The 23078-nt window shown below is 44.1% G+C and overlaps 2 protein-coding genes across 2 annotated transcripts; both read left to right on the top strand.

Moving 5' to 3' along the window:
- Nucleotides 1-867: 867 nt before the first annotated feature.
- Nucleotides 868-1530, top strand: RNF222 (ring finger protein 222). The gene has a single exon (XM_006863411.1). The coding sequence runs from the start codon at nt 868-870 to the stop codon at nt 1528-1530; it is 663 nt and encodes a 220-aa protein (XP_006863473.1).
- Nucleotides 1531-11136: 9606 nt separating this feature from the next.
- Nucleotides 11137-19562, top strand: RPL26 (ribosomal protein L26). The gene is made up of 4 exons (XM_006863410.1): nt 11137-11221; nt 12218-12390; nt 14129-14269; nt 19390-19562. Exons 2-4 carry the CDS (start codon nt 12223-12225, stop codon nt 19516-19518), a joined length of 438 nt encoding a protein of 145 aa, XP_006863472.1. The 5' UTR covers nt 11137-11221; nt 12218-12222; the 3' UTR covers nt 19519-19562.
- Nucleotides 19563-23078: the final 3516 nt, after the last annotated feature.

Genomic DNA, 23078 nt, shown 5'->3' with positions numbered 1-23078 from the left:
ATGCTAACCTTGTCACTTTATAGTAACACTTGATCACTCATTCACCTTCTCGCCAGACTTGGCTTCCAGTGACTGTTGGCCATTTCCAAAACAGCAGCTGCCTTCACTGAGGTTAGGATCTCTCACGGCCTCATGCAACTCTATACTACGAATTTGAAGAATGATTGCGCTGTGGTGGGTGGAGGAATGAGCCTACAGTTCCCTGACGTGATTACGTGGAGGGCAACAGGCATTTTGGATGTGTAAGTTCTGAGTTTTATTTGTAAAACAGTCATTGCTTTATAGCCACACTTAGTACAGAGGAATGCAATCTCATGACCAGGGAATTTCATCCAACACCAGTTGAGGGGGGAGGTTGAGGAGTTGCCGGGGCTTTTCTGGGATGTTGTCATTCTGGGTGCAGGCAAGGCTGGAGAGAGACTGGACCAAGACTGGAAATGCATGTTCCTAGTCATCTGCTTCCACTAGGAGCTGGGTCCTCCTGCCTTAACTTCCCATGTTGACCAGGAAGAAGTGAGGTGGGAACCTCACCAACTGTGCATGTCACACACAGCTCATGTGAAGTTACACTTTCATCACACTCCACACACCCTCCTCCCTCCAAGTTGACTGCGATTTCTGTGGTTCTGTTCCCCCTTCCAGAAGGTCCCTCTCCTCTCCTCCTCAGGGCCTTAGGTTCCTTCCTTGGTTTGATTCTGTTAGGCCACTGAGGTGCAGTCTTTGAGAAGAAAAACAAAGAAGAGGGAGAAGACAAGAGGAGTCAAAAAAGATAGAAACAGAGGTGTGGGTGGGAGCTAGGAAGAGGAGGGGAAGGAGGACAATGAATGTTGATGCTCACTGCTCCTCCCTCCACAGCTAAGGACTGCCATGTCGGAAGGGGAGAGCAAGGACAGCTCGGGCAGCGAGTGCCCCGTGTGCTACGAGAAGTTTCGGGATCTGGAGGGTGCCAGCCGGACACTGAGCTGTGGCCATGTGTTCTGCCATGACTGTCTCGTCAAGTACTTGCTCTCCACCAGAGTGGATGGGCAGGTCCAGAGGACCATCGTCTGCCCCATCTGCCGCTACGTCACCTTCCTCAGCAAGAAGAGCTCCCGCTGGCCCTCAATGCTGGACAAGAGCTCCCAAACCCTGACTGTGCCCGCAGGCCTGCCCTCTGTGCCACCACCGGACACTCTGGGTCACACAAACCCCCTGGCCATCTCCCAGCCTGTCTGGAGACCATCTCTGAGCCAAGCCAGGCTGCCAGGCAGTCCGGGTCAGAATGCCCAGCTCCCCTTGGACCTGCTGCCCAGCCTGCCCCGGGAGCCCCAGATCTTCATCATCAGTCGCCATGGGATGCCCCTGGGGGAACAGGACAGTGTTCTGCCACGGCGCAGCCTGGCAGAGCTCTCGGAGGCCTCTCCCGCACCCAGCTCCACCCGGTCGTTCTGCTGCCGGTCGCGGGCACTGCTGCTCATCACTCTCATTGCGGTGGTGGCTGTGGTGGCCGCCATCTTGCCCTGGGTGCTGCTGGTGAGGAAGCAGGCATGAGTAATGGCCCCTGAAGGGGCAGCCTAGAGAAGCCCAGCCTGAGAGCTGTTTTGGGAGCTGCCTTGCTCCACACAGCTGGACTGGCCATGATCCGGGACGGGGCAGAGGTCCTGGTGCTGACCTGGTCCGACCAAGCTCTATAGGATAGACAGACAGAGGGAGGACCTGGGGCAGGCAGGGGTAGTTAGGGTGGTACTGGCCTGGAAGTACAGTGGCATTCTCTACACTTGTAGCTCCTCAGTTCCAGTGAAAGGGCTTAGGTGAGACAGGGAGGGACTGGTGATCTCTGAGGCTAGAGCTGAGTCCTGGGCTGAAATGAAAACCTCAGGTCCTTGCCAAAGTGAAAATGTGTGGATAAAAACCTCTCCCCGAAACCAACAACTGGGACTCCATGAGTATCTTCAGCAGATACTTCTCCCTTCCTCTATGTTGGACCCAAGCAGGGGGAGTGGTTACTACCTTCCTGTGGGGGTACCAGCCCTGAGGTGAAGACCTTACCTGCTAGGCAACTTCTTAGAGGCCAGGTGGGCCTCCCTGGGGATAGGGACACTCTGCTGATAGAGACCAATGACAGTACTCCTTCAGGGCACAATTCCCACCCAGAATCCTCTAGCTTGCTCTCAGGAACAAACAGAAGAGTGGCACAAGGCCCAAAAGCATACTATGTTTTTCAGAATCTCAGCAACCATCCATGACCCTCCTGCTTGGGCTCTCCGTCTCACCTCTAAAGCCCTTTTCCAGTCTCCAAATGACCAACCTAGAAGGTCTTCCCTGGAGAAGCTGATCTCAGTGTCTGTGACCTAGGGTTTCTAGGACAAGTAACAGAAGTCTTCCTGGGAGCTGAGGCCACATCAGGAAACAGAGATGTGTTTACTTAGGCTGAGGCTGGCCAAACGACCCACAGTTGGAGCCAGAGGTATCCCAAGTCCCCTAGGTCAAGGAGTGGTCTCAATTTTGAGTCTTAGGGTTCTCAAGGATGAGCTAGAAAGCAGGGAGTGGAGGGGAAGTCTGAGAGCTGAGACTTGAGTCAGCAGAGAACTATGTTGACAAATTAACCCCTGGTGTCTCTCACTTCCCTCCTAGTCTAAGTCCTCCTCCTCATGACCCACCCACTCATTAGAGGCCACACCAGCTGGGCCAGTTTCTGAAGTGGATTCTCAGCTGGTTGAGGAAGGGTGGGGAAGAAAACAGATGTGCTTGTCAGGGGCACTACTATCTCAATGGATACTGAAACCCAGGTGCTATTGGCTGCTTGCCAAGGCCTGGTCACCTGGAGACTCCACCCTGGATTGTGTTGGGGGTGCCTGATGAAGACTAGCAGGAAAGGCTCAGATTGGGTCTGAGCTGAGGAGTGAGTCATTCAGGAACAGCTATTTGCTGTTTATTGAGGCCTATAACTCAACTCTGTAAGATGAAAAACTATTCTCTCAATAGATGCTTGTTCACACCCCAGGTGTGCCAACATCTGGGGCCTCCACAACCTATAATTCTCTCTGTAAAGCTTGCTGTGTATGGGGAAAGAATTAGCACACTGCCTCTTATCTAATCCCCAAATGCCTGGGTTGTTGTTGGTGGTGTTCTTAAATGCCATAGAGTCAGTTCCAACTCATAGTGACCCTATATAGGGTTTCCAAGGAGTGGCTAGTGAGCTTAAACCACTGAGCTTGCAGTCCAAGCCGACCTTGTGGTCCTGCGCATTAGCGCACAAGGTCACGTGAGGTTGGTGGTGTTAGTTACCCTTAACTACAATTCATGGCGCTCCTATGTGTGCTATGCTCCAAAGACGCTTCAAGGCTGTGTGGCCTTTGGAAGCAGATGACTGGGCATCTGAGTTACCTCTGGGTGTGTTTGAACCACCAACCTTTTGGCTAGTATGGAGGCCTCCTGTAGTGGAGGCCATTTGGGGACCATTAGACAATGGAATCGCGCTGTAGGAGCTATTGTAACAGCTGATACGGGCTTCTGTGGACTCTTTTCAAGACTAAAAAAGAGCAGAGGGTACTGCTGGGGAGTACAGGTGAGAAATATATCTATCTATTTATTATAGCAATTAAAAAGTATCAGTTTTCCAAAGACTCTACATAAGTCTGTTTTAAGCAATGCCATGACTTTCTGGGGGCCTGATCTTAGTTTTTTCAAATTGTGTTGTGTTTGTCAAGATTTTATTTCAAAATAATAGCTGTAGTGTTTTCATATTGTTCAGCAGTGCCTTCTGGGTGGCACTTCTTTAAAAAAAATCAGAAGTTATTTTTTAAATAAAGTTATATATTTTCTCAAAGATTCCAGAGACTTTGCAGTACATGTAGGAATCTCTTAGCTTGGACCTTTAAGAGCCTTTATTTTAGATAAAAGAGATGGTTAAAAAATGACAATAGAAAAGGCTCTTAAGGATTTATTCAGTCACACCTATGAAAGCAATGCAAATTAAAATTCTGTAGGCTTGCCATTTTGCACCTATTATTAGATTGTCAAATCCTGCTGGAGGGGCTAAAGGGAAACAGATGAATTGTTGGTGGGCGTGTATATTGTTAATAAAATCCCTAATCAGTAAGGGGAATTGAACAATATCAAAAAATCCCTTTGATCCAGAAATTATACTCAAAACATTTCTTCTAGAAAGTATCCATATATTTTTGAGGGGGCTTTAAAAAGTTTGTGGGATAATGCTATTATCATTTAATTCCATTTTCCAAGAACTTTTTGAAGCCCCCTCAAACTTGGATATATGGGCAGTGAAATATGCAGTATTTGTAATAACAAAGATTGGAAAAGCCCTAAATACCGTATCAGTAGGAGACTGGTTGGCAATATAACGTAAGGTACATGGAATATCATACAGCCAGAAATGAACAAGGAAGGACTCTATGAACTGGCAGGGAAATCTCCAAGTGACAATGGCAAAGGGAAAAAGCAAGGTATAGAACACTAGGTATCAGATGCTACAATATGCACAGAAAGGGGCAGAACAAGAATTTACATTCATATTTGCTTATTTAGACATAAAGAAATTGGAAAGACACACACACACAAAATAAACAGTAATGATTAGTTGTGGAAAGGAGTCAGAGGACTTGTTTCCACTTTATATTTTACAGTTTTTGATTTTAGGACCAAGGAAATGTATTGCTTATTCAGAAATTAAATTTTAAAATGATCTTAGCAGCTTAAGACATCTCCACTGTGTACACCTGTTGCCTGGGGAGGAGACAGCCCAGAAATGTTCCAGAGCTGTTTGGCCTGTGGTTCAAGAGGTCTGTTTGGTTAGAAGTCTGCATAGCAGACACCCCAAAAAGCCAAGTGGGAATTTCAAGTGTTCCTAAATTCCTTTGGATTTCTTTGGTCCCCATCATTTCAGGTGCTTGTTTTGATTCCTCCTGCTCTACCATTCCTTTTCTTTTTCAAATGAAATCTTTTACTTTAAGGAAGCACCCTGGAGTCAGGGCACTGCAAGGAAGATGCCATTGAATAGATTGGTAGAAGACTGGCTGGCTGGCTGGGGTTAAACAAGAGCTTTGTTCTTTTCTTCTATCCCTTGTCCTGAGACCCTCACATACGCACACAGCCCTCCCACCATCACAATAAACTTTAACTCTAATACAGTGTGTACCTACCAAATAAAGCCACCCAAAACTGCTGGCTGGGTCCTGGGTTAGGATTGCAAGGACCCTTGGCACACATATTAATTACACCTCTGCGACCCTCAGACATTTTTTATGATCTCTGCCCTTCTGATTAGATACAAACCGTCTCTACTACTATCTTCCATTCTTGCTTTGACCTCCTTATCAGTCCAAATGTCTTTTGGTTGTTGTTGTTGTTAAGTGTTATCGAGTTGGTTCCAACTCATAGTGACCATGTATAGGATTTCCAAGGAGCAGCTGGTGGTTTGAACTGCCGACCACGCAGTTAGCAATGCAGTGTTTATCCTCCACACCAGGACACCGATATCTTTTGGGGAGGGCTGTAAGTAAACAACCTTGATTCATCTTCACAACCCGCTCCTTTGCTTCATCCTCTGCTGATCCGGTACAGACTGTTAACCCCATAATTAACTCTCAACACACACTACGTGCAGTTCCCCATGACCGGTACTGGTGCGATGCTCTGGACCTCTGCTTGTTCAGGACCCTCTTCCTGGTCCATACTTCTCCCCTCTGGAAGTATGGAAAACTCCTCCCCAGCTTTCCAGATATAGTTCAAGGGTCACCAATGAAGACTTCCTCACAAACCTCCCTGCTCCCTCTCTCAGCGCCCTTACTGTATAATCTCCATATTACGCCTGGATCTCTTCCTTCTAAACAACAGTCTCCTTGAGGGAAAGCTAGATCTTCCTGATCTTGGCCTCTCCAGTGCCTGACATAGAGTTTGGTAAAGTTAAGGCTCAATAAATACATGTAGAATGAATGAATGAATGAATGTAACAGTTTGATGTCTTCAAAGAGACTTAATCCAAGGGACTTTAGACAGAGACTAGCTTCAAAATGACCCTACTGAGCCTGTTTAAAAGGACCTTTCAAAAATCAAGTTACACAGCAAAAGACAAAATAAATGAGACCCCACAAAAATTAAAAGGACTCATCAAAAGACTTTACCAAAAAAGTTAACGGACAAGCTACTGGCTAGAAGAACACCTTTGGAAACCATATCTCTGACAAGAATCTACTAACCAAATTATGTGTCAAACTTTGAGGACAATAAGACAAATAATCCAATCATAAAATGGGCAAAAGATTTTTATTTGAATTTAAATTTAAATCGCCACTAAACCCATGAAAAGATGCTCAGTATCATTAACCATCAGAGAGATGCAAATCAAAACCACAAAGGAGATACCATTACACTCCTACTTGGATGGCTAAGATTTAAAAACAACAAAAAAACACAAAAGACAACAAACATTGGAGAGGATGTGGAGAAACTGGAACACTTATTCGTTGCTGATAAGAATGCAAAATGGTACAACCACTATGGAAAACAGTAAGATGAGTCCTCAAAAAACTAAAAATAGAATTGCACTATTTGTTGTTGTTGTTAAGTTCCATCAAGTTTGTTCTGACCCATAGTGACCCTGTATACGGTTTCCGAGGAGAGGCTGGTGGGTGAGCTTGAACCACTAACCTCAAACCAACTTTCCAGTACAGTTCATAGGATTGCACCACGTTGTTGTTGTTGTTAAGTGTCATCTAGTCAGTTCCAACCCGTAGCGACCCTGTATAGGGTTTCCGAGGAGTGACTAGTGAGCTTGAACTGCCAACCTTACAGTTCAAACTGACCTTGCAGTCCAGTGCATTAACCCGCAGCGCCACACCAGGACTCCAGGACTATACCATATGGCCCAGTAATTCCACTCCTAGGAATCATATGTCCCAAACTTGAAACCAAAGACTCAAAAAGAGACTTGTACAACAATGTCATTGCAACACTATTCCTGATAGCCAAAAAGGTGAAAACAGTCTTATACCCATCAACTGATGAGTGGATAAACAAAATGTGGTACATACATATCATGGAATATTACTTAGCCAGTAGGAGAAATGAAGTCTTGATACAGGCTACAGTAAGATGGAGCTGAAGACATTATGCTGAGTGAAAAAAGTCAATCACAAAAGGACACATATTGTATGACCCCACTTAGATAAAAAGCAAATGTACAGAGACCAAAGTTTACTAAGAGTGGGAAGGAGGGGGGAAGGAGACTAATGATAGAAAAATCACATTGATTAACGGTAAAATTGCACAGTTGATTATTGTCATTGCTGTCAATAAGTTGTACATCTGTAAAAAAGTTCAGGTGGCAAAAGTTGTATGCTAGATGTATTTACAACAATGTCCCAAAAAAGAGAGTAGCTAATGAGGTTGCTTATGTATAACCACACATCTCGTGGAATTTAGTTCTTTGATCTACAGGCTTAGGATCATGTTTTCATGGGATATCACAGGAATGTGTTTAGTGCTTCTGGTCTACCTCCTAGCTCCTAGCATAGTGCCTGAGGCCTTAAAAGCTTGCAAGTGGACTCAAAATGACCCCATAGGACAGAGTAGAACTGTTCCTTAGGGTTTCTGAGGCTGTAAATCTTTACAGAAGTCAACTGCCTCATCTTTCTCCCATGGAGCTGCTAGTGGGTTTGAACTGCTGACCTTTCGATTAGCAGTAGTCCACTTAGACTATTCACCTGAAACAATGGAGGATTAAGAAGAGTCAGAACAATAGGAGGATAAAGAATGTGTGGCTAATTGCCTCCATAAACAACTGCCTCCTTTGCCACTGTGCCCAGAAGAACTGGATAGTGCCCAGCTTCCATTACCGAACATTTTAGTCAAAGATTCCATAGAAGAAATACTGATCAAAAGGGGAAAAATATAGACAATAGCTTCAAATTCTCAGGGATTCTAAACTTTCTGGAGCCAGGGAGGGTGAATGAGCCCTTGAAACTATTGCCCCGAGATAATCTTCAAACCTTAAACCAAAAGTATCCCCTAAAGTTTTCTCAAAACCAAACAATGGTTTAGCTTAGCTAGTAAAAAAGACCTGCCTTGAATATTCATGCTTTTTTAAGAACTATCTACATGGGAATTAAATTGACAATAGTTACTCCAAAGATTAGATTGAAACATTAGGGGACAGAGAACGTACGTTCATGAGTGAGGAACCGTGCTGAAAAGGAGGGAGAGAATGATTGATTACACAACTCAAAGACCATCATCAACGTCACTGAATTGTACATGGAGAAACTGTTGAGTTAGTGTTTGTTTTGCTGTGAATATTGTCAACAACAAAAAAAGAAAAATGTGAAGAAAACAAATCAAGTTAGAGGAATGAATGACAGAGAGGGAACAAGGGAGTGATGAGACATGGTAATCAGAGGACCGTGCAGGGTGGAACTAAGATGCTCAACAGACACTTGTTAAGATAAACAGACTCTAGAACTGAGCTACCAATCATTGACATCTGTCTGTACAATTTGTAGGAAGCCCTGGTGGCATTATAGGATAAGCACTGAACTGCTAACCACAACGTCAGCAGTTCAAACCTACCAGTCACTCTGAGAAAGAAAAAGGAGGTTTTCTACTCCGGTAATGATTTACAGCCTCAGAAACCCTATACAAGGTCAGTATGAGTCAGAATCGACTTGATGGCAGTAAGGTTTGGGGTTTTTAGTGTCCAATTTGTATCCCTTCTGATTTTCATCAGTGTTTAACTGTGGTGATTCAGTGTTGGATGGAAGCAGGAAGTCATGAGGCCTAGTTGCTCAGGGTAAGGCAGAGAATAAGAGGGAGGCTGAGGAAACAGAAAGTCTTTGTGGAGAGAAAAGGGATTGATAGGGGACACCTAAGGAAGAGGAGGGGCAAGGTAAGGAAACTAACAAGGGAAATAAAAGGAAAGAGAAGAGGTTAGTTTGTGTATTATCAGAAAGGAAGGGAAGGTAGGAGCTTTCATGGGCTCCCTATGACTTTCAGCATCCAAATGATATTGCGTCCAGCACCAGGGTGTACCTCTCATTCTAAACACAAGGAACGACTCTGGTTCCTGGAGACTATCTCCTGGTGCTTCATACCTCCATACATTCCCTTGGAATTACTCCCATGAGTTACATCCACTGTCTCATGGAGCTCATTTTAACATTCTTCAAAGCTCTGCTCACAATGACCTCACCCCAGAAGCCTTAGGAGACTCCACAGCTCTCGTCCACTCCCCAAGCACAGAACAGGGTAGCGTCCAGTGGTTGATGATTTCCTGTCTTTCTCTTCTTAGATGATGACCTTCCTGCTGGTAGAAACTAATTTATTTCATTTTAAAGCTCCAATGCCAAGTTCAAGGCTGGCCAAAGATGCTACATAAACATTTGCTGGAAGGAATTTCAGCAAAAGAATCCTTACTGAATTTTTAAATCCTGAATCAAACCTAGTGCTACCTCCTTCACAGGATATGTAATAATAGAACTATTTTGAAATCATGAAAACACATGCTGTTTACTGACTCTACTCTAATTCCTCAAGGATATGGGTTTTTTTTACTCTTGGATTGGACTCAGTGGGTTCCTACAAATTGGGATCATATAAAGATTGGCAGTTGCCAGAAGGGGTTAGGGATCCAGCTTGTACGGGTTCAGTTACTTATGTTATCACACATCAGTCGTGTGATCTTGCATAAGGTCCTTTCCTTTCTCAGTGTCTCCGTTTCCCCATTCGTAAGATGAGGACAAAAATCATACCAGTATCACTACGCTATTATGTGGATTATAGGAGTTAATTAATAAAGCGCATAAAGGTGTCCCTAGTACTCGAGACACCTGGTGTGTGGCGCTGTGGGTTAATGCGCTTAACTGCAAAGTCGGTTTGAACAGCAAGGTCAGCAGTTCAAGCACACCAGCAGCTCCTCAGAAACCCTATACAGACTGGGTCGCTATGGGTCGGAATCGATTCCACGGCACATAACCACCACCACTCGACGGCATTTTAACAACAAGTACTCAAGAAGCTCACATGCTCTTACATATTATTATGATATGTGTGTCTTTGATCAATGTTATTGTTGTTAAGTGCCGTCGAGTCGACCAAGGAACAGCTGGTGAGTTTGAACCACCAACCTTGCAGTTCAAACGACTTTGCAGTCTGACGCATTAGCACACAGCGCCACATCAGGACTCCAGTGTTGTTATTAGGTGCCATCAAGTCGGTACCCACTCACAGTGACTTTATGCACAACAGAACGAAACACTGCCCGGTCCTGCGCCAACCTCACAATCGTTACGCCTGAGCTCACTGTTGCTCCAACTGTGCCAATCCATCTCGTTGGGGGTCTTTCTTTTTTTCGCTGACCCTCCAGTATGACACCTCTATTATAATCACTCATTAGAAGTCGATCGCGGCAGGATCGACTAGTTGAGTTCACCCAGCCCTGCAATCTCCCTCGGAATCCATTCGCAGCAGGGCGCATTTCCTTCCCCTCCTTGCATCAGACCCGAAAAGCAATGAGAGCAGGCAGGGAAACCCAAGAAGGCTTCCTTTCACGCAAGTATCCCCGTCTCGGACCAGCACCACTGGCATCACTTCGGAACTCATTAAAACGGATGAGTCAGACCTACTTCCGTGGGTCGGTAGCTCCAGACCTCCGAGGGCCCCCATGCCGGCAGGACCCGAATGTCGGACGGGAGCCTACAAGGCACTCAGGGCACGCCAGTGGTTTCAGGTGCGGGGCAGGCGGCCGGCTCTTGGCTGAAACTTGAGGAAAGACCCAGGTTGGTAGCGGTCAGGTAACCCAGGTGACCGGTCAGTCGGGCCCCGGCGCCACCTGACGGCCAAAAGTAGAACCTGCCCTTTCCCCGCTAGGGGAACGCCCAGGAGTGAAGATCTATCTAGTGGGGCCGTCCGCCCCCTCATCTCCTATCGAGCAGTCAAATGCCGAGCTGTCCCTGCCATTCGCTCTAGGACAACCCTTTCCAGAGACCTCAGCGGTCGAGCGCAGACCTCCAAAGCCGCCGGGAAGCGGGACTTTGCAGTCCCTTGCTGTTTCCCTCCGAGGCAGTAGGTGTCACTATTCATCAATTCCCCAATTTCTTCTTAGCGTTCAAACTCCGCGCTCCTCTCGTTACAATTGATATCGATCTCGCGAGATCTCTTGGAAACTTAGAGAACCGGAAAAAACTTGTTGCTCTTTTCTCTTTTGCGGCCATCGCTGAAGCGACAGCGGGTGAGAGGGCTCGCCGGGAAAGCGAGCATAATCCGCTGCCATCCTTTCCTGACTACCGTGACCCTCGTCCCCGGGGACTATGAGACTTACCCAGAGGCCGAATAGCAGCCAAATGGGGTGCCGGAAAGGCCTCTGCTCATTTCCCCCCTAGATCAGAAGCCACCGGGTTGGGGAAGGGAGGCAAGACTGGGAATATTGGAACTCAGAAACTGGAGGATAGGATGCCTGTCGAGATGGAGTCAAGTTTCGACAGTGTAGTTTCCGGTGGAATACAAAAAGGTCTTGAATAACTTATAGGTAAAGCACTCATGGAACTTCCAGACGGCGCTTGCCCATTGTAACATTGTAAAGCTTTCTGGATACAAGAAAACTTAGCGTTTTCCAGGTTCGGGCCGGAAGAACTTGACTATTCATTTTGGAGAGGGCTAAATATGAGCACGGGGTCCTGGTATGCCTGTAGAATAGGCACTGGATTACCAACTGCAAGGTCAGCGGTTCAAACCCACTAATCCCTCGGAAACACTATATGGGGTCATTATGAACCGACTTGTGGGCACTTGAACAACGAATAACATGAATGCACAAGTCCATTAAAACGTTGATTGCTCCATTTAAAACAATTGAGTTGTCTGTCTACTATCCCCAAATTCAGTTGGAATATTTAAAAGTCCGGTATTAACTGGCACAATACTCAAAGGAATTTCAAGAGTGTTAAGTAGCTAGCAAATGTGCTGTTAACAGAGAAGCCTTTATACCATGAACAAATATAAAAAATGCTATAGTAAAGCAAAATTTTAGAAATTTCAAGCATCAGTTCATAGGCCATTAAGGTCCATACGGTTTTTTTTTTTTTTTTTGATAGATTTAGAGAATATGACAGTTTGTGAGTATTATAAACTTCCAAGTTGACATTTTCTTGAAAAAAAAAAGGTTGTCTCTGTTTGAAACAGAATGTGATTTTTGGTGATTTGAAAGTGTATACATCTTTTCACTTAGCCGAAATGAAGTTCAATCCCTTTGTGACTTCTGACTGGAGTAAGAACTGTAAAAGGCACTTCAATGCACCTTCCTACATTTTCAGGAAGATTATGTCTTCCCCTCTTTCCAAGGAACTGAGACAAAAATACAATGTTCGGTCCATGCCCATCCGAAAGGATGATGAAGTCCAGGTATGTGCCCCACTGTGTTTCCACTTTTTCATGCTTTAAATTAGTTTTTACCTGCCGGAAAAGTTTTTAGAAAATGGATTGTTTTCTGAGATTGTAGTGTCTGAGGTGTTTTCTCAGAAACGAAGGATTGCCAAGAGGAGTTGAGTCAGAGACAAAAAAAAAAAAAAAAAAAGTAAGCTGCTTTTCAATTATTTTACCTTTCCCCTTTGGTGAAAATCAAAGGCTATAATAAAATGAGAGAACAAGAGATACTTCAGAATAGAACACAGTTTTCAGTTATCCTTTGCAGGTGCACTGAAGAAGCTCTGAGCCATTCAAGGGTCAGGAAGTGAAGCACTGGACTGCAAACTTCAGGGTCAGGGTTCAAATCCCTTAGCAACTCTTCAGAAAACTATACAGGGTCGCTGACTCAAAATCAACTTGATGGCACTTAACAAGAAGGAACCCTGGTGTGGCACTGTGGGATAAGCACTGGACTGCTAACTGACAAGTCTGTCGTTCAAACCTGTCAGCCACTGCTCTGAAACCCTTTAAAGTCTATATGAATTGAAACCAACTCCACAGCGCTTAACAAGGAGGTCTGGTGGTGTAGTGGGTTGCACAGTGGGCTTCTATTGAACCCACCAGCCGCTCTGCTAGAGAAAGCTAGGCTTTCTGCTCCTTACCAGAACTGATTTGACAGCACCCAACACTGACAAACAGAATTGTTCAGAAGCTCTAAGGGATCATAAAATTTCATATGATTGTTTACATTTATGGGTAAATGCAACCTTCGGATCTGTTTAAATAAAATTCTCTACACATTTCCTATCTGTAACCTGTAACTAGTGATTAAAGAATTTGGGTAGTCTCCATTAAGTGGCTAGCATATCACCAACATTATTATTTTTTTTTTAATGAGACTAATGCCTGGTATGGTGCTGTGCGCTAATGCGCTAAACTGCAAAGTTGTTTAAACTACAAGGTCAGTGGTTCAAGCTCACCAGTTTCTCCTTGGAAACCCTATACAGGGTCGCTATGGGTCGGAATCGACTTGCCAGCTTAACAACAACACCTTTAGTTAAGTGCTGTCGAGTTGATTTCGACCTATAGAGACCCTGTATAAGGTTTCTGAGGAGTGGCTGGTAAATTTGAACCACCGACCTTGCTGTCCAGTGCATTATCCCACAGTGCCATACCAGGACTCCTAATGCCTTTTAAATACCAAAGGAAATCCTCCCCAAATAGGTGCAATATGGGTAAACACCCAATGCTCCCTGCTGTACTCTGCTTGTTAAAAGTTGCCAGTAATTTGGGAGGCGGTCCTCTCTGTTTGCAAAACATCTTATTGTAAGAAAAGTTTGAATGCTGGAAAGAAACATCCAGTCAAGTGCTTTGGAGGGCATCCTGGGAAACTGAGGACCCCTGGGGCTCTTGTTTAGAGACCTATGTATGTTGCTACCTACTCTCTGACATTGGATTAGACTTTAATGGATTATAAATTAAACCCTTGTAGCTTGTTCCCCTTTGAGGTCGATACCAAGCTCCTTATTGTGAATTTACTACAAAAAGTCCAGGCACCAGAGGTGGGCTCATCTATAGCCACTTAGAACCATCAGTTGCAGGAAGGGCACTGCGTCACTGTAGCATCACTAACTGAGGGGTGTGATTTATTTGTGGGTCATAACTTTTATAATTTACAGAGTTAAACCTGTCCTTTTAGTCCCTGTGTTACCATTGTTTTTAAATGTGTACCTAGGTTGTAAGAGGACACTACAAGGGTCAGCAAATTGGCAAAGTAGTCCAGGTGTACAGGAAGAAATATGTCATCTACATCGAGCGGGTACAGCGAGACAAAGCTAACGGCACAACTGTCCATGTGGGCATTCACCCTAGCAAGGTAATGTTTTTGAAAATAACTTGAAAGAAAAAGAAATATGACAAATGACGGTTGGTGAGTACAATTTTTAAATTCTAATAGTACCTTAAGGAACTCAGGTGGCACAGAGGTTACGCTCATGGCTGCTACTGAAAGATTGGCAGTTTGAACCATCCAGCAATTACACGGGGAAAAATCCGGCAATCTGCTTCTGTAAAGACAAAACCAAACTGCTGCTGTTCAGTTGATGCCAACTCCTCGTGACCTGCTAGGGCAGAGTAGGATTGTCCCATAGGGTTTCTAAGGCTGTGGTTTTTATGAAAGTCAACTGCTACATTTTTTTGTCCTGTGGAGCAGCTGGTGAGTTCACCGTGGTGCCTCCAGAACTCCTCTATATAGATTGTTGTTGTTGTTATGATATGCCATGCAGTCAGTTCTGTCTGACTCATAGTGACCCTGTACAGGGTTTCCGAGCCTGTAAATCTTTATGGGAGAGAAAGCCTCATCTCCCATGGAACAGCTGGTACTTTCGAACTGCTGGTGGTGAGGTTCGCAGCCCGATTCATAACCACTATGCTACCCAGAGCTCCTTATGGATTATAGCCTAGAAAATTCAGTGGGGCAGTTTTTCTGTTACATTGGATCACTGAGTGACTTGACAGAACCTAACAATGATAGTACCTTAGAGGGCAGGGATGGTTTGATGGTGGAGTTCTTGCCTTGTGTGTGGACATCTAAGTTCACTTCCGTGTGGATGCGCCCACTTCATGTACCGCCCCTTCCCTTCTCACAGTGGAGGCTAGTATGCTGTGAACATGTTTCATCAGAGCTTCCAGACTAGGAAAAAAGTCCTGGAAATCTTCCCCCAAATCAGCCAATTAGAACCCTATAGATCACAAAGGTCTGATTCCATCTCTTTAAGTTGAATTAAGGGGTCCTGTGGTGATGCTGTGGTAATGCATCAGACTGCAGAGTCCTTTGAACTGCGAGATCAGTGGTTCAAGCTCACCAGCTGCTCCTTGGAAAGCCTACACAGGGTCGCTATGGGTCAGATTCGACTCGACGGCACTTTACAACAACAAGTTGAGCTGACTCAGTGGCATCTGATAACAGTAAATTACCAAATCCACTGCCATAGAATTATTTCTGACTCACAGTGACCCTACGGACAGAGTACTACCCCACAGGGTTTCCAGTGCACTGTAGGATCAGCAGTTCAAACCCACCAGCCACTTCTCAGAACCCGTATACAGGGTTGCCATGAGTTGGAACCAACAAAACAGCTCTTCAAAACAACAACCTTTACTAAAGCAGATGTCCACATCTTTCTCCTGAGAATGGTGGTTGATTCACACTGAACTTCTTGGTTAGCAGCCAGCAGTTACCTTGGCTCCTCAATAGTGATCATACTTGCGTTATTTCTGAAGTCCAAGGTGTCTTTGACATTTGTTCTGTATGTATGTGTAATGTGCATTTTTCTCAAACACTGATCATCTAGCAATTAACAACATGTCTTCAATTCCAGGAAATGGTGGTGGTTATAGTAGTAGCTGGCTTAAGAATAAGCAGTTGTTGTTGTTGTTGTTGTTAAGTGCCATCGAGTCGGGTCCGACCCATAGCGACCCTGTACAGGGTTTCCGAGGGTGTAAATCTTTACGGGAGTAGAAAGCCTCCTCTTTCTCCCGCGGAGCGACTGGTAGTTTCGAACTGCTAACCTTAAGGTTCGCAGCCCGATTCGTAACCACTACGCTACCAGAGCTCCTTAAGAATAAGCAGTAGTGTAATGAAATAACAAGTAGCTCTGGTAGCGAAGTGGTTATTACAAGTCGGACTGGTAATCTCAGGGTCAGCAGTTCAAAGCTACCAGCTGTTCCGCGGGAGAAAGATGAGGCTTTCTGTTCCCATAAAGATACACAGCCTCAGAAACCGTATACAGGGTCATTATGAGTCACAAATGACTCCACGGCACATAACCACCATAATAAAATAGCAGCATTGTGGTTTAGACAGTATTACAGATACAGAGGGTAGTCAGCTATTAAAGAGTGTTCTACAACTGCAAGGACATGTAGGCTTAAGAGTTTTTCTAAAAGCTGATCATAGGCATTTTGGACCGCCATCCTAATCTTGACAACCCTGGGAAGTAGCGATTAAGCCATTTACAAATAGGGAAAACTGAAGCTCAAGTACTAAAATCCCATGGATAAAGTTAGTGTCTAAGACAGAGCCTCGTCTCATTACCTCTGCAGCAGGTGCCTCTCCTGTGTATGGTGTAGATTTTCCCAAGTTTTAATTGTTGGCAGTTAGGTGACCTCTGACTTGATGTCATAATCTCTTAATTTCTTCTCATGTTTAGAAACCATACATTTTGTGAAGAGTATTTTAAATTATAAACAAATTAAATTTAGTCCAAATGAAGGCAGCGGTCGGTGGCACCAATCTTCATGTCTTATTCTAATCATCTGACTTCAAATAGCTACCTGCTAATGATCCCAACCCAGGCTTTGCCCCTGAACTCCAGACTCAGTATTCACTTGTCTTGTTTGCATTTCAACTTGGATATCTAATAAGTACCTCAAACCTGACCTGTTCCAATTCCTGATTTAGTTTTTATCCTTGAAACATCCTCTCACAGCCTTCTACTGCTAGTGTTCTGCCCTTTGTATTGCTCAAGCCAAAAGTGGCCTTTTTGACTCCATTGGATTTCCCACTCAGCAGTCAATAAGCTTGTTGGCTCTAATTTACACTTTGTCCAGAAATGTATCGACTTCTTAACATCTAGCAAAAATCAGATAATTTGATCTAATACTCAAAACATTTCAATGACTTATCAGTAAAATCCTAAGTTCTTAGAATGACTACAAGACCTTACTTGCTCTCCCCTCACCAACCACGTCTCTGACTTGACCTTACACCACTCTCTCTCTATGCTGTAGTCAAACTCAATGTGGCTGCCAATTGGCAGCATCACCTATAACTTGATAGAATAACATTCTGTGAGGGTATGTCAAAAATTATCCACACTTTGAATTTATTTTAATCAACTTTTAGCAAATAATACATTAGTTTTTAACATAATCTTACTGCTTTTCAATACACTTTGTCCATCTGTCAACAAGTTTTCATATTCCCCTATTTTAAAATGTTTTAGATTAAGCTGCAAGCCATGAATGCACTGCTGTCTTCACTTCTTCATCAGAAGTGAATCTTTGCCCTCAGTGGACTGCTTTCAGGGGACCAAACAGGTCAAAGACCAATGGAGCAAGGTCAGGACTATAGGAAGGATTCTTTAACATCTCAAAATGCAGTATTTGCAGAGTGTCAACAGTGTGGGCAGAGGTGTGTGGATGTGCATTGTCCTGCAAGATCACAATGCCATTGGATAGCAGAATGCTGCATTTAATCCAAAGTTCATGCTTCAGCTCTTCAGTGAGCATCTCACTGTACCGAGCACTGTTGATTGGTGAACGTTTTTCCTGATAGTGTTCCAATACTAGCCCTTGAAAATCCCAGAAAACTGAAGTCAATTTTCAAGCTGATGGTTGACTTTTGAATTTTTTCTTGACCAGCAATTGAGATGTTTCCATTCCATACTCTGCTGTTTACTCTCAGGCTTGTAGTGATGAATCCATATCTTGTCACCAGAAACATTTTTTAAAAGAAACTTTTACCTTCCTTCGAGTAACAGTCCAAATTTTGTTAGCAGATGTCCAAATGATTCTGTTTATGCGCTCTTCCATGAGTTGTTTCAATACCCATCTTGAACAAACTTTTCAAAACCCAAAGTCTATAGTGGATTATTTTTCATAGGCTGAGCCTTGGCTGATCTGCAAATGATTGGTCACATGATCCACTCATCTACTCAACAGAATCATTTTATATGCATGCCCAATGTTGTCATCAGCCATGGATGTAGAGTGAGTGTGGGTAATTTTTGACTCACCCTCGTAGGTTCCCACGCCTCCTAAAGCAGAATCTGGAAGTTTAACAAATTCTCCAGTTGATTCCTATACACACTCAAGTTTGAGAAACACCTACAAAACTATTTTTGCCTCTGGACTTTCGTACTTTGTGGTTCTCTATGGGAACGTTCATCTCTTTGGTGTTTGTTCAAACATAACCTCATTTTCCTATGTGAAATAACTCTTGTTCTCCACCCTCAGCTTCCCACAATGCCATATTTTTCTCTTTTTATCACAGCCTTGGGTGGCACAAATGGTTAAGTGCATAACCACCCAGAGGCAACTCACAAGAAAGGACTGGTCATCTTCTGAAGGTCAACCTTGAAAATTCTGGAGGAATTCTACTCTACACATGGAATCACCGAATTAACTTGGCGGCAACAAAAAACATACATTTGCTTATTACTCGTTTTCTATCTCCCGGGCTGCGAACCTTAAGGTCAGCGGTTCGAAACTACCAGCTGCTCTGCGGGAGAAAGATGAGGCTTTCTATTCCCGTAAAGATTTACACCCTCGGAAACCCTGTACAGGGTCGCTATGGGTCGGAACCGACTCGACGGCACTTAACAACAACAACAACATATTTGACTAGAAGGAACACGGTAAGGTAGAATAGAGGTCAGCTGTTTGAGCCACTTTGCAGGAGAGAGATGAGGGTGTCTGCTCCCATCAAGATTTAGTCTCAGGAACCCTAGGGGGAGCAGTTTGACTCTGTCCTATAGGGTTGCTGTGAGTCCGGATCCACTGGTGGCGGTGGATTTTGGCGCGTGTGACAGCAGAGACTTTAATCAGCATACTATTATTTCCAGGGCTCCACTCAGTGCCCTCTTGTCCCTTCCCCTCTTAAAAACGAAGTCGTGTACAGCTAGATTAGCTTGTAAAACTGGAATGAGAGGAATGTTGACATTTTGCAGCACATCTTGATGGGACTCCTTACATCAAGATGCGAGAAGAGTCACGGATATTACATTGTACTTTTATCCTTTGGTAATAAAACACTGGTAAACATTTAAAGCCAGGGGTGCTATAGAGGCCAAGGAATTATATCTAGTAGTTTTGAATGAAATAATCATTTCGTTCCTAGTCATCCACTACCCTAGTTTTGGAAATGGATTGAGCCTGTGTGTTCTATTATCAGTTATTGTTTAAAGTTTGGAAATATGTTTTCTTTTTCTGCAGGTGGTTATCACTAGGCTAAAACTGGACAAAGACCGCAAAAAGATCCTGGAACGTAAAGCCAAATCTCGCCAAGTAGGAAAGGAAAAGGGCAAATATAAGGAAGAAACGATTGAGAAGATGCAGGAGTAAAATAATCTTGTGTACAGTTTCCATTAAAAACTGCAAAAATGAAGACCCCTTTTGTTTTGTGTGGTGTTTTGGAGCAGTACTGTTAGTTCTTAAACCCCTTTTGATTTGGAAAGGGAAGTTCAGGAAACATTTGCTATTTGAGGCTGGCCACTCCTATCTTGTTGGCTTGATTCCACTAATGAAGAACACTGGTGGGATAGTGTTTTGTGTTTGTTTGTTTTAACACTTAAATTTATGTTAAACACTTGTCAAAACATCACCCACCCCTTTCTTGCATTTTTCTTTGTCACTTAAATTAACAAGTCAGGCTTACAGTGGAATAATTAGGGATGCTGCTGTTACTGTCCAGTAGCATTTGAATCACTTTTTTAAAAAGTTATTCCTGATATAATAAGTTCCAAGTTCCGTGAGCTACCCCCTTTACCATCTTGATAAATGCACTGGTGGTGATAAGTGCCACGGAGCCTGTTCTGATTCCTAACAATCCTGGATGGGGTTCCCGAAGAGTGATTGGTGAATTTGAACTGCAACCCTGAGGTTAGCAGTCCAGTGCTTATTGTACAGCACCATACCAGTGGGTGCCATTTAAATAATAACTTTAGTTTGCAACCTGAAATAACAAATGATCATCTAAAATGTTAGTCTTTGACCAATTCAGAAGACTGAACAAAATGGTGTGAAGTCAGGTTAACCACCTGTCTGTCATGCACACGCTCTGATTAATGAGAACTCTGGACAGTGATAAATGGGAGAACCGTAACAGTTGAGGGTAAGAGGGAGCTGATGGACCACAGAAAGCTTGTGTTAGGCTTGCTTAGCCAAGACCACACATCCAAGTTAGACAACTGGGAGGATGACACCCCCAAGACAATTAAAAAGCCAGGCTTCCACTCAGCTGCACTGTGGGCTTCGAGGAGCTGCCCCTTGGAAGGAGCTTCCTATAGGGCTTGGACCTGCTTCCCCGGAAGAGCCTGTCACCAGGAATTGTGTGAGCCAAGCAGGCTGAAGGTGAGGTTAGCGGCATGGGTTAACAGATCGTGGGCCAGTGGGCAGAGAGATCCCCCTCCCCTCCTGATCCTGTGGCCTCTGCCACATTCTTGGCGTTTTTCCAGGTCTCCATTTCTCCCAGAAACCACACCCACCTTCACCTCCTGCCAGCTCATTCATTCTGCCCTGAGCTGGCCACTCTTCGAGTGGGGGTAACATTTAAGCCAGGTGTTAATGTGGCATTGAGGGGGCGGAAGCAGGCATGGTGGGGATGATTCTGTGGAAGTCAGGGCAGGAAGGCCTCAATCATGCATAAACCGAACCACGTGTTCAGAAATGAGTGTGAATTTATGTCTTGTGGGAGGTGCTGGGAAGAGAACACTGTTGGGTACCTGATTGGCAATTTCATTTAGTCTTCATGATAACCCATTGGGATTTATATTAATGTTCTCCTCATTTTGTACATAATGGCACTGAAGCATAAATCACACATTACATGGTAAAGTCAGAAATTGAATTTCCAAGCTAGACTTAACCAGACCTCACTACTGCCTTGCTAAAAATCTAAGTGTGATGCTGTGGGATAAAGTACTGGACCACAAGGCTGGTTTGAACCACAGGGTCAGTGGTTCAAATTCATCAGCTGCTGCTCAGAAACCCTACACAGGGTTGCTATGTGTCAGAACTGACTTGACAGCACTTGGCAACAACAAATGACAAATGTCACTGGTGGATGAAGAGTCCTGGTGTGGCACTAAAGGATAAGCACTCAACCTCAAGGTCAGTTTGAACTGCAAGATTTCTCCTTAGAAATGATTCATGACACTTAACAGCAACAACAAAGTGACAAATGTCCTTTAAGTATCTTTTGTACTCAGCTTTTTCTGCTAGAGGCCCTCCAAGGGAATAAGTTGTTAAGTGCTGCCAGTCAGTTCCAACTCAGAGCAACCCTGTATAGGGTTTCTGGGAGCAACTGGTGGGTTTGAACTGCTGACCTGTGGTTCACAGTCCAGTGCTGATTCTACAGTGCCAGAAATCACGGCCCTTATGTTCTAAGGAGTGAAGATTTACACAACCTAAATCAGCCAACTAAAAAATTCAAAGTACTCAAGTGTGTGTACAGGTAGTATGTTTTATGGAAGTTCAGAGTTGGGCGAGAGATGGCAATCAGCTGGAGTTGCTAAACATAGCAGGAAGGAGATCAATTGAGCTAGATAAGATTTGGAAGATTGGCAGAAGAACATTCCAGATAGGGAGCCGGAGCTAAGGTTCCCCAGCTGGGTGAAGAAGAGAAGATATCTGATTTCAAAGGAATCAAAAAGCTATTGGCTGAGGGCCACATTTTTTTTTGTGTTGTTTTAGAAAAGATCTGAAAACTCAGATCTCTGCAGGAATGGGCAGATAAGAAGAATTCAGTCCTAGAAGAGCTCAGGCTGCATCTAACGGGTACTGCTGCCTCTCCACTCTCCACTCCAGCCAGTTGTTTCTAGGCAAGAACACTCCCAGGGTGGCCAGATCATCCCAGGTCTCAAGAGAAGCCAACAAATCTAGATTTTTATGTGAAATCTCCCAATCTCTAAATATTGGCAAATCATTCACATTAAAAACAAAACAAAAAAAAACCCAAAACTACAGTGGACCAAGCAAAATAAGTCTATTTGCCAACTGTGGTTCTGCTTTAGATTTTCATAGTAGAGTAAGGAGCACATCTCATTTTAAAGACAAAGATTTTGTATCTCTGGAGTAGGAATATACATTTTTTTGTTCTAGTCTCGATTTAAAAAAATTTTTTTTAATCAGATGGAGGTGTGGCTGCTTCATGTGTAATCAGCTGAAGGACTCAAATAGTGGCCAGTGCAGGCACTCGGTTCCTGAGAGATGCTGGTTTAGCTAGAAGTCTGGAAAGCGTTCTTTCTGGATCTCATTAAATACCTTGTAATTTCAAGTATCTTCTGAGTATTGTGGGATGAAAGTAGGTATTCTTTGGGTAAAAAAGACCCAGGTCAAAATGATCAAAAGTTACTGAATGGAACAAACTGGTTTCTTTGCTGCAGAGCCTTTAAATTTCCATTTGTGCATAAGATCTTGAACCCAGGTTTTAAACACAGAGCATTTTGCAAATATTCCTGCTTCAACTCTGAAACACGTTTTTAACTTTCAATGAGCACATTAAGCCTTGGAAAGCCCATACAGGATCACTATGGGTTTCCCAGAAGCGGCTAGTGGGGTTAAACCATTCACCTTGCAGTTTAAACTGACCTTGTGGTCCAGTGCTTGTCTTACAGCATCACACCAAGACTCTGTTGTAAAGATTGTTGTTGTTGTTGTTAAGTGCCATCGAGTCTGTTCCGACCCATAGCGACCCTGAACAGGGTTTCTGAGGCTGTAAATCTTTATGGGAGCAGAAAGCCTCATCTTTCTCCCACGGAGCAGCTGGTAGTTTCGAACTGCTGACTTTGTGGTTTGCAGCCCGATTCGTAACCACTATGCTAATAGACACATGTTAACTAGAATGACAGGGAGAGCAAAATACAAGAAGCAGGAAGGCAATATACAAGAAGTGGGAGCTTGGC

Source organism: Chrysochloris asiatica, unplaced genomic scaffold, assembly GCF_000296735.1.
Source record: "Chrysochloris asiatica unplaced genomic scaffold, ChrAsi1.0 scaffold00054, whole genome shotgun sequence".
Classification (NCBI taxonomy): Eukaryota; Metazoa; Chordata; class Mammalia; order Afrosoricida; family Chrysochloridae; genus Chrysochloris; species Chrysochloris asiatica.
This window is presented reverse-complemented; position numbering and strand designations above follow the sequence as displayed.